The sequence below is a fragment of the Lissotriton helveticus genome, chromosome 12 (assembly GCF_964261635.1).
Source record: "Lissotriton helveticus chromosome 12, aLisHel1.1, whole genome shotgun sequence".
Taxonomy (NCBI): Eukaryota; Metazoa; Chordata; class Amphibia; order Caudata; family Salamandridae; genus Lissotriton; species Lissotriton helveticus.
Window position 1 is genome coordinate 69,829,447 of NC_136073.1, and position 12,042 is coordinate 69,841,488.

Consider the following 12,042-nt stretch of genomic DNA (forward strand, 5'->3'; position numbering starts at 1 on the left):
AGGTGGATCTGGGGGTAAAGCTTTGTATTTTTATCACATGTGGTCTAATGATGCGTGCCCTCACTGGATCTTTAATGTTATCTAAGTGACGGAGCATCCCCTTTAGCATTGGCAGATATTGACATGTTGTAGTAGTAGAGGAGAGTATTACAAAGAGAAAGTCATCCTCTAAGGGGTCTTTGTGCAACGGGAACCAGATGATATGCAGCTGCCCTAGGTATAAGTTCCTGAAAGGATGTTTCATCATCCGGGGGTAGTGGCTTAGCTGAGTAAAGGTCTGGGTCATTATCCTCAGGAGGTCGGTCAGTTGTCCCATTGATCTGTGGGCTGCTGATCCTCTCCTCCTCCCCTCTGCCCCCATTATCAGACTGTAGAGAACACTTTTGTAGTAATGTCTCCTTTGGATGAAGTAGGTGCTGATTGTACTCTCTCTGTCAAAAATCAGACCAGTGGAAGGCTTCTGCTTCAGATCGAGCCTTTCCTTCAGTCTCAAGGAACGGTTCAGATGTCAATAGATGTCAATAGATGGTTTCAGTGCCGAACTTATTTTATTTCGACATCGGAGTGGTCAGAGCCGAAGAGGTGGAGGTTTGAGCGCTCTGTGCTGATGCGGCAGCTGGTTTACTCAGTACCAAGCTTGGCTGCCTCAAAGTGGAAAGTTTCAGCTTGGCTTTCAGGGGCGGGCATCCTTCGCAGATATTCAGTGCTGACCATGGTCTGATGGCAGGGGTGGCCAGGGAGCCGCAATTTCAGTCGAAACGAATCATGTTCGCCAAAGATGTCGGGCGTCTCTTCCAAATCTTGCAGCTGCATCTCTTCACGTCACACCCAACGATTCCTCAACGTTTTCTTCGATTGAAAATATAGGCAGGCCTCACAGTTTTCCTCGTTGTGGTCAGGAGAGACATCGGTTGCAAACCTGATGAAGGGCTGTATGGGGATATTTTGTGTGGCAGTTGGGACAGAACTGAAATGAAGTTTGGTGCAGCCGTCGAATCCGATGAGGCAGGAAACAAAGCACTATTGGAAAAGGCCCAAATCGGAGAGGCCCAAAGGCCGCAACTGGAGAGCGTAGAGTCGACTATCAAGGGATTGATCCGGTTTTTTGTTTGCATTGCATTTTGAAAACAATACCAACTGTTAAAGAAGTTATCAGCGAACCAAAGGACGCCCGAAAGCGGTCTCGAATCAGATCGCTTAAGAACACATCTGAACCCGATGCCCATCTGCAATATCACAGAGAGGAGTCATTTTAACTCATGACTTGAGACTTCATAGAAGAAAAACAACTTGCACACTCTAAGACGCAACACTAGATGGCATGAGTATACAAAGCATGTGTATCTGCAGCCACACATGCCATGGAACATATACACACACATATATATATATATATATATATATATATATACATATACATACACACATACACACACACACACACAAACAATGGTGTTAATCATGCAAGAATGAGCTGGACATCGCATCATCGTACGACTCTGCTCAGCCAACTCAGGGTGTTCCTCCGCAAAGGTGCTTTGGAGGTGCTCTATGCCAGGCCACAAGCTACCATCATCTTTTCCCCCGTGCCTTTCCCCTGTCTTACTTGCTGGCTCGCACAATCTCTGCTGCAGAGTTCTTGATTGTCAAGTCGACCAGAGCAATCCTTTTCTCTTCCACCTCAGAGGCAATGAAGGTCTCACGGTTGCCACTTTCCACTTTGATGAGCCTGATTTTCAGCTCCTTGGGAGGTCCTCCCATGAACGACCTCATTTTCAACAAGTCGGCACATACTGTGGTGGTTGAGGTGGTGGTGTTGCTGATCTCTTTAGGCGGAGCAGGCGGTGACTCCTCTTTCTTCACTATCTCAGTTTTCAGACGCTCTGAAGTAGAGGCAGGTTTGACTGCTTTAGCACCACTTTCAGTCTTTGTGTTTTCCCGGGACTGGATTTCTTTGCTCTGCAGATCCAAATTGCCCAGGATCTTTCGGTTCTTTTCTTTTCGAGACTTGTTTCCTTTGTGTCGGCGGCTGCTGTCTTTGCTGGACTTCTTGTGTTTGCGGTGTTCTTTGCCCCGATCCCGTCTTTTGCTTTCCTCTTTTGGAAAAGGCAACTGAAGTGAGGGCAACGGAGAAGATGGCAGTTGTGTAGACAACAATGGAACCTGTGGGCGTGGTGATGGTGGCAACTCTGCAGGAGGTGATGGTGGCAGTTCTGCAGGAGGTGATGGTGGCAGCTGCATCGGTGGCGATGGCGGCAGCTGCACCGGTGGTGATGGCACCTGCACCAGTGGTGATGGCGGCAGCTGCACCGGTGGTGATGGCAATGACTCCACGGTTTCAAGTGGCAACTGCTGCACAGGTAGTTGCATCTCTGCAGGTGGTGATGGTGGAAACTGTGTGGATGGTGATGCTGGCAACAACTGTATGGGTGGTGGTGATTCATGCAGTGGCAGCTGCATCTCAGGTAGTTGAATTTCATGTGTTTTTTTCAGAAAATTCTTGTCCGAACACTTGTTGTCACGATCGTTCGTTCTATTCACTACATCCTGCTTTCTTTCTTCTGCCAAAGTCTCACAAGCCCTGCTAATCTCTTCTAAGATGTCCGTATCCGACTTTCCATTCCACTTCTTTTCTAGATGCTCTTTGATCTCGGATTCCCTATTGCTGGGAGAAGGGGACAACCCTATGTTTGGTCTGTGATCCTCGCACCAGACTGGCTCAGGGCTGCTTGCCTTCTTGCCTGCATTCGGTACCTCTGGCTCATTGCTCAACGTTTTAGTCCATGCAGTGACTGAGGTAGACATCTGAGAGGGTATCTGTTGAGTGGCACAAACTGGATTCTTTTTAACAAAATTAGCACCAGAAAAATACTGGGGGGCATTAGCTGCCTGTTTCGAGTTTGGGCTGCCTCTGTAAGAATATTTCTGCCCTTCTAGCACACTTGCCAACGACTTGAGAATGCTACCACTGTTGTGCTGTGCATATTTAGCAACTGGGGGCTCCTTGTGATTGCTGCTGGGAGATCCACCACTTTTTCCATCGGTGCCTGTAGTGCCAAGACCACTGGGGAAGCGGTCTTGTTGCTTTTCTACGGACTCTCTAGAAATATTTTTTTGCTGGCCAAAAAACTGGTACAGCTTGGTGGGGGTGGGGCGTTTGACAGATGCTGGAACCTCAGGTTTACTGTCAAGGCTAGCTTGTGAGCTGGACAACAGCTGTTTTTTGGGGCTGGATTCATCATGGCCAGATTTTGAGTATCCATTGTCCTTGAAGAGCCCCGGGCTGAAAATTGCTTCAGGTTGAATAGTAGAGAGATCAGTCGTATGAAGCACACCGACAGTATCTTCATTTCTCAGTGGAGAGGTCGACAGTGCCTTTGGCCTGTCATTGGGATCTGATAAACTGGCATTGTCCTGCTTACCAGGCCGCACAGAGGCCGGTAAGACACTTGGAGGAGAAGGAAGCCCGGAGAAATTGGGTGTCTTTTGAGATAGCTCATCTTCTTGCTGTATGGACTCATCCAACATCTTCATGATATTGGCCAGACCGTCCGGCAAAATCTTGGGGAATTCCGATGGTTCTTCAAACTGGTCTTCCAGCTGTCCACCTGGGAAGTCAAACAGTTTCTTCGAAGCTGGCTGAACTAAGGGAAGAGACTCCTGAGTCTTATTGGCCTCTTTTACAAAGGGTGGATTCGGTTCATTGCTAAACCCAGCTACTTCCAGAGGCGCATGGCTGCCCATTTCCAGTGGCAGTGTCTTTGGGTGAGGGGTAGTTTGCTGGACACTGGAAGACCCTTCCAAGTGCCTATAGCTTCCTGAGGTATTTTCTTGAGAAGTAGGAGACAGCAAGGGGGAAGCTCTTATTACACTTAAAGATTCTCTCTCTTTTCTTTCCTGGTCAATGAAACCCACGGGGCTACTTATGGCAGACTGATCAAGGGCTTTGGAGACCTTGGTTTCCTGCCCTGGACACGGCTTTGATGCTTCTTCAGGAAATGGGCACGCCTTCATCCAGTACTCTGCTTCAGTCTTAACACTTCCAGTGTAATTACAGCGTAAACCAGAAGGAGTAACCTCCCTTAGGCTAGGACTCTTCTTCTCCTCCAGGTTTGGATCGGACGGGAGGACGGAGGCATCAGTATTCACTTCCTGCGATTTCTTAGTATCCAGTGATGGGCAAGAGGAATACACTTTGGGCCTCTTCTCATCTAGTTCATCTAGGTTTCTGATAACTTGCTCGATACTCTGGAAAGCTTCTGACCCCAGTGACTGTTTCCTGCTGATATTTTTCGAGTTTTGAGAACATAGGTCATACCCGCCTGTTCCCAAAACTGTGCCGCTAGTGCGAGCAGTTACTGCTGTATCACAGTGGTTGTAAAACGCTTCCTGCTTGACTGGGGGTCCATCTTCCCCAAAGAGAATTTCATCCAATGGGTCCTTTGCTTTGGCTTCCGATCTCTCGCTGTTGGTGCTCCGAGGCAAAGATGAGTTACTTGCAGAGGGCAGCCAGTTAGGGCAAGAGGAACTGAGGCCGCTGAGGGTGTTTGGTGGTGTTGCTGTGGTCAAGTGCGGGGAGCAAGCTAAACTGGATCCATCCAGTGCAGGAGTCTGAGGAGAAGGGGTTTCTGGGCGAAGCGATCCCTGGTGAATGACTGGATTCCGGCTCACGAGTGACTCACTTTTGCCCAGATTAGCAGCTTCAAGGCCTGCATTTTGGTAGCGGTCGGGGCCCTGTGGAGGCAAGAATAAACAAGTGTTACTGAACAAGGTTGAAAGCTCATGAGTGCAGAATGCCAGAAAACGTCATTATAATCCTATAAGTACAAATCGTGTTCCATTTGACTCAAGAGGTACTACTGGCAAATCTCGTACAGTGAAACTAGGCTATGTCTAACACTTTTACACGAATAGGAAACATCACTTTATTAACATCATCTTGTAACTAGCCATCCGTTCAAAAATGCATTACATCATGGATATCACAGCCACCAGGATGCTGCACATTTTTTATCAGATCATGTTTATGAGCTTTGTGTATTTAGCTGCCCCTGAGGAAAGTGTAATTCTTTGGACAATGTGTGATTACTCTATCACTGTAAGGCGCGCTGGTTCTACATGAAACCTATTGGTTTGAATATTATTCTCTATTTATCATGTTTTTGGAAATAATGTTTGGAAAACATGATAAATAGAGAATAATATTCATGAATGAAATGAATGATCTGATTATGAAAAAATCTTCCTAATGGAATAAAACAACTGAAAGACTGATATAAGACTGAATTGAATCTTTCTTGTGAAAACTTGATACATGGTATAGAAACCAATAGGTTTCATGTAGAACCAGCGCGCCTTACAGTGATAGAGTAATCACACATTGTCCATATAATTCAAGACACCGCTGGCACGGTGTGACAAGGACACGCGCCGAGATAAACTTAAACTCACATTAAACACAGTGTGCACGGAGATCCATTAATCTCATTATTGAAAGTGTAATTCTTCACATGTGTAAGGCAATGACATGTTTTGCAGTTTTCGAACAAGTGCCATTATTAAATATTTATAATAGAGAGCATGGAGTGCATGGCGACTGCACATGCAGGAAGTATTATATCCTGAACAACAGAAAGAAGAGGATGGACTATTAGCTATTCATCTAAAAATAGGGGGGGGGGGGGGGTAATTCACAGTTATAGTGTCCGCATCTGTAACCGGTTCCTGAACATTGTCAAAAACAGATGTATGGTTATGTCAGATGCAAAATAACATCACTGTGCACGGGGAGGGGATTAGAGTAGGCATTTCAAGCGAAGGAAAGAGCAGTGATACTAAGTGTGGAGAGGGTTGGAGTGAGCAGACAAAAGTAGTGAAAAGCAGTGGTGCTGCATTAGGGTTTTATGAAGGGTGGGAGTGCTTAACAGCCACCTAAACTGATATTTTAAACGGATATACATTTTAGAGTGACGGATCAGTTAAGGGAACCTCACTTCTCTGGATGACTCCCGTTCCAGTACGCTGGAGGTGTCCAGAAGGGTTTTGTTCTGAATACTGGAACCTTTGACTGCTTCAGCGCTAACTTTGGTAAATTCAACATCCGACTACTGAGACTACTCTGTACAATAGCTACCAGGGGGTTAAACTCCGGTTTAATTCGTTACTTTGCTAACTCGCCTTGAAAAAGGATTGAGATTAATACTTGCAGTGGGTACTTACTCCCCCCGCCACCCCTGTACTAATACTCCAATTTCTTAAAGTTGTGCTTTGGGTGTATGGTGGCAGCATGGAGGATAGTGTTTTGGGTGGTGGAGGGGGCACTGCTGCCTTGGGTGGGGGAGTGATGACGGGGGCCCGCTGCGTCCCCAAATTCATTTTGAGCAGGTGGTTGTGGTGTTCGGAGGGGTGTCGTGCCTTGGGCGGTGTGACGGTAGTGTCTTGTAAAACATATTCTAGCTTATGTTTCCAAGCCCCGTATTTTGTATTTATCTGTGCATTTTCTAATATCCTTTCAAAACGGATTACCTAAAAGTAGTATTAACAATATTTGGACTAGGGGTGGGCGGAATTTGCGTTACGCAAATCTCCGCGAAACGGTAAAAAATTTCCGCGAACACGCAGAAATTCCGCAAACATGCGGAATTGCTTGTTCGCGATGCTTTTTTACTGTTCGCAATCGCTGTTTGTTTGCGTGCTCGAGGGGAAATATCTCGCTTTGCGAAGTCGCGGAATGCAGAATTTCGGGTAATTTTGCGTTCACCGCGGAACGCGAAATTACCCAAATTCCGCGAGCGGAACGGAATTTACCGCCCTGGTCTAATTTGGACCATTTGTTGCTGCTCCTGGTCTACCTTATGAACTACTGTGACCGCATGCCTGCACAGACATTTTGCTCTCAGACCATTTCAAATGTCAAAAGCAATGAACAAAAGGCCTACTCCAACGTTCTGGAACTAATGTATTGATGTTGCAGTAAAGCATGCACTTTCTAATAAACAACACTTGCGTTTGATTCCTTGTGTTTTCTGAAATGCGCTGATTGAAATTATATATTTTCTAATGGAATGTCTATAAGACAATGACAAAGATGTTTTAAGCCACATTGACATTTTACAGTCATCCAGGTTATCTCTATATTTCTGCTTGTGGATTTTTTTTTTTGTCCCGTCATGTGTCAGGGCTTTTGACATCCGAGGAACACACTATATAATTTTAAATGTATGTTGCTTTCTCTTGTGCAGGCATGTATCAGTTGATAACGTTTTAAATATTGTTAATATGCATGTGTTTTGTTTTTAATTGTCTTGAATGATAATTCTATAATCGTGAATTAACATTAATTTTGGAAGCTTCAGTAATGTCGAGGTATGCCGCTCCTCTGCAAATGATGGTTGTGCCTTTTTGAAGATTGTTTTCTCTGTGTCAACGGCTCTTTACTGGCACATTAGAATCCTGGCTGTAGTTCATATTCCACAACACTTATCTTGCTGTTGTTTTCTACGTGCTAACCCACAAGTATTTCATTTCTGAGTTCCTTGAGGAAACATACCAAACAAAGTCCACACTAATGTCTGCACCATGATCTATGAGGCCAGTGACGAAAATAAAATGAATGTGTGCTTGTGTAATGTTTCTGGCAATCTAATCCCTTCCCTTCGGGTAGTCTGCGCTATATTTATAAAAAGAAAAAAAATGATCTTGCGGACAATTGTGAAAATTGCACGATTTCTACTTAAGTGCAAACTTCGGTTTAATTGCAAATCGCTATATCCTGAGGGGTCTGTTTTTCAGGGCGTTGCTGTGTGTGGCTTTTATTTAACTGTTACACAAGGAGCATTCACCATTTGAGAAGGAAAAAAAGGTTCTTTTGCCGTTTACATAAAATAAAACAGAGCAATTCTATGTTCTCTGATTCTATAAAAACTCACGGTGAGGCCAGTCATTATCAATATGGGTTATTCTAAAGAGTAAGAATGGTGAATGTGATTAAAAGTCGATGTTGTTACCATTAATTATGAACGGTCTGATTGTATGTAGTGTGGGCAAACAAAGCTTATGTCAAACTATACAATTTTGATAGCAACTTTAATTTAGTGACAGGGTGGGATGTGACAATCACTGGCATGTTGAGGAAAGACTAAAGAAGAGGCAGTGAAGATGCGAGAAAGACTAACCCAAGCTTGCAGAAATTGAGACTAGGGAAAAGACAGGGGGGATCCTACTCATTACGGAACCAGGGTACTCGGTATATAAAAGAAACAAAGGTTCCTGTGGCTAATGAGAATAATTCTAGCAATAGCAAAGCTCAATGGCGATATGTAAAGTACAATAATGTCAGAGGGCAAGAAACCACCTACAGAGGGTCACTTTAACAATTTATATTCTTATGTACATTTTTTACAATTCAGAATAAAATAACGTTTGTGCATTGTGTCCCCATGTGAAAAATGGAACCTAAATGTGAATTATAACGTGGCCTATTATGTACAAAGTTTCCATGAGTTCTAAGAACGACCATTTATACATCCATATTTTACAGCATTAGCATACAAGGAAACACGCTGGGTAGTGGCTCGTTCTTTTGCGCTTGTCGACGGCGTTTTGACCCCTTTGTGGATGGGGGTCTCCTCAGGACTAGAGATGCAGGGACATCAGAATTTGTAAATGCGCAGCCTTGGTGAAAGTGTGCCACGGTTGGAAGTGAAATAAAATAACTCCCATGAGCACCTAGCCGGGTTCTCTATGTGAGGCAAGGCATGCACTGTAGATAATGATAGGCTAATCGCTCCTGTAATGGCACGCTACAGCCGTAGCGGTGCTTGTGCTCCCTGGAAATGACATCATTGCCCCGAGCAACCGACGGAAGCGGCAGGTGAAGCTGACAGACGCTGCTTCTGCCGGAAAACCCAGAGATCGCATCGATAACATTACGATCCGGGCACCTCAGTTTATTGTAACTGACCAAATCCAGGGAGCATAAGTACCGGTACAGCTGTAGCCTGCCATTACAGGAGCGATTAGCCCATTATTATCTACAGTGCACGCCTTGCCTCACAGAGAACCCGGCTGGCATATCCCAGTTTTCTAATTTCCACCATAGTCTTTTTCTAACTACTTTGCCGAAAGCTGTACTGTAATCCACAAAGCAGCAGAAAAGTGGGGGGTGATTCTTCTAGTAGCTTGCAAGACTTTTTTTAAACAATTTTTTTTTACCAGATGTGCATAGTCCAAAGTAAAAAAGGCCATTGGAGATACCGGAAAAAAACTCATTTCACCATAAAGTGTATTTTTATGGAATTTCACAACATTTCCTAGGGAACAAATTGAATATGCTACTTACCAGTATGCATCTGTTCTTGGCATGTAGGGCTGCTGACATTCATATCTATAGCATAGATCGCCGCCTAGTGTTGGGTCCGGATGATTGCACATTGTTGTCCAGGAAGAGTCTTCGAAGTATCACGAGATAGGTGGCTCCTCCCCTGGACTACAGTGCGCATGGGCATCGACTCCATCCCCAGATTGTTTTTAGCCATTGTGGCGAAGATGGAGTGTAACAGTGTGAGCGATGACCATGCTAAGAGTACGTTTGAATTCTGCAGCCGCTACAGGCGCCGGGGAGGAGGGTGGGCGATATGAAGGTCAGCAGCCCTACATGCCAAGAACAGATGCATACTGGTAAGTAGCATATTCAGTTCGAGGCATGTGGGCTGCTGAATTCATATCTATAGCATAGAATATATAGCAGTCCCTCCACTAACCGCGGCCGCCTGTGCCAGCTGCAGACGTTTGAAAAAGTGTCTTAAGAACAGCCTGCCCCACAGCTGCCTGGAGTGCACATCTACACAGTAGTGTTTAGTAAATGTGTGTGGTGTAGACCATGTGGCTGCTCTACAAATGTCTTCCAAAGGGATATTACCAAGGAAAGCCATGGAGGCCCCCAACTTGCGGGTGGAGTGGGCTCTGGGGGGGACTGTTAAAGTGCGCTTAGCCTTGTGATAGCAAATTTGAATACACATAACGATCCACCTGGCTATACCTGCTTTGGAAATGGGGTTGCCTTTGTGCTGGGCTGAAAAGGCAACAAAGAGTTGTGTCTTCCTAAAATCCTTGGTCCTATCGATGTAGTACATCAAAGCTCGTTTGACGTCAAGAGTGTGGAGCATTCTTTCGGCTACAGTCTTTGGGTTTTGAAAGAACGCGGGCAGTTCAATGGTCTGATTGACATGGAACTGTGAAACCACCTTAGGAAGAAATTTAGGGTTAGTGCGCAGCACCACCCTGTTTGAGTGAATTTGTATGAATGGCTCTTGGATAGTGAGCGCTTGGAGCTCACTAACACGGCGCAGAGACGTAATGGCTATTAGAAAAGCCACTTTCCATGTTAAAAACTGAACCTCGCATGAATGCAGAGGCTCGAAAGGTGGGCCCATCACCCTGGTGAGGACCACATTAAGGTTCCATACAGGAGCTGGCGGGGTCCTGGAAGGGATGACCCGTTTCAGTCCTTCTAGGAAGGCTTTAATGGCAGGCACTCTGAAAACGGAGAGATGCTGCCTGTTTTGGAGATAAGCTGCTATGGCGGATAAGTGTATCCGAATGGAAGCATATGCCAGCTTGCATTTGTAAAGATGTAACAAATAACAGATGATGTTGTGAGTGGATGCATCTAGCGGGTTGATGTTGTGTTCTGTACAGTAAATGACAAACCGCTTCCATTTTGCTGCATAGCAAGCTCTGGTGGTGGGCTTTCTTGCCTCCCGTATGATATCGTTTCGAAAATCTTTATTTCGGCCATAAAAGATGCAATAAAATTATACAAAAACAGTCCATGCAGTCGGGAGGCAAGTTAAGGTAGCCAAATGTTAAGACTTCAGGAGCCAGATCGCCAGGTTGAGCTGTTGCGGGTCTGGGTGCTGAATGTCGCCATGGCTCTGCGTCAAAAGTCTGGGCGTGAGGTGCAGCCTTTGATGCGGTACCACGGAGAGTTCTAGAAACGTGGTGTACCATGGTTGACGTGCCCACGTTGGAGAAACCAGGATGAGTGTCATTGAGTGTTGCTTTAGCTTTCGTGCCACCAGCGGTATGAGAGGTGCTGGGGGAAAAGCGTACGCAAATTTGCCTGACCAGTTCATCCATATCGCATTGCCCTGCGACTGTGGGTGAGGGAACCTGGCGGCAAAGTGTTGGCATTTTGCGTTTTCTCTTGTCGCAAACAGGTCTATCTGTGGATGACCCCACTGCTGGAAGTACGGGTGGAGTACTGATGGATGCATCTCCCACTCGTGCATTTGGTGGCTGTACCTGCTGAGCAGATCCGCCATCTGATTGTCCTTGCCCGGGAGGTGTTCCGCCATGAGGAAGATGTTCCTCTGAATGGCCCACTTTCACATGCTCTGAGCCAGATGAGACAACTGTGGAGAGTGTGTACCTCCCTGCTTCTGAATGTAGTACATGGCCGTCATGTTGTCCGTCCGGATCAACACGACTTTGTTGCACAGATGTACTTTGAATGCCTTTATTGCCATGAAGATTGCCATCAGCTCTAGGTGGTTGATGTGCATCTTCTTTTGCTGCGTAGTCCATAGTCCCTGCACTGTGTAGTGGAGTACATGAGCTCCCCAACCCTGGAGAGATGCGTCCGTTGTGAGGATAAGTTGTGGCACAGGCTCCTGGAACGGTCGGCCCTTGCAAAGGTTGTGTGGATTCCACCAATGCAGAGAGTTGTATGCCAGACCGGTCACCAACACTAGGTCCTTTAACTGTCATTGAGCCTGATTCCACTGACGAGCCAAGCACTCTTGAAGCGGACGCATATGTAGCCTCGCGTGCAGGACTATGAAGATGCAGGAGGCCATCATGCCTATCAACTGCATGAACACTCTTGCTGGAAGCGAGTGTTGCGGTCTGAACTTTTGGATGAGCGACTGAATGCTGTTGATCCTCACAGAATTCGGCTGAGCCGTGGCCGCCAGAGTATCTATCGTCGCGCCCAGATACTGCCGCACATGGGCTGGCTGAAGGTGCGATTTGGGATAATTG

At 45.9% G+C, this 12,042-nt stretch overlaps 1 protein-coding gene across 9 annotated transcripts in view; it reads right to left on the reverse strand.

Annotated features, from left to right (window-relative positions):
* The window catches only part of KDM6B (lysine demethylase 6B), a 960,064-nt gene that overhangs the window by 78,669 nt on the left and 869,353 nt on the right, over positions 1-12,042 (reverse strand). For all 9 annotated transcript variants that reach the window (XM_078670455.1, XM_078670453.1, XM_078670454.1 and 6 more), the window contains one exon: positions 1,607-4,734. In XM_078670455.1, the coding sequence (XP_078526581.1) occupies positions 1,607-4,734 (3,128 nt within the window). The remainder of the gene's footprint in view (positions 1-1,606; positions 4,735-12,042) is intronic.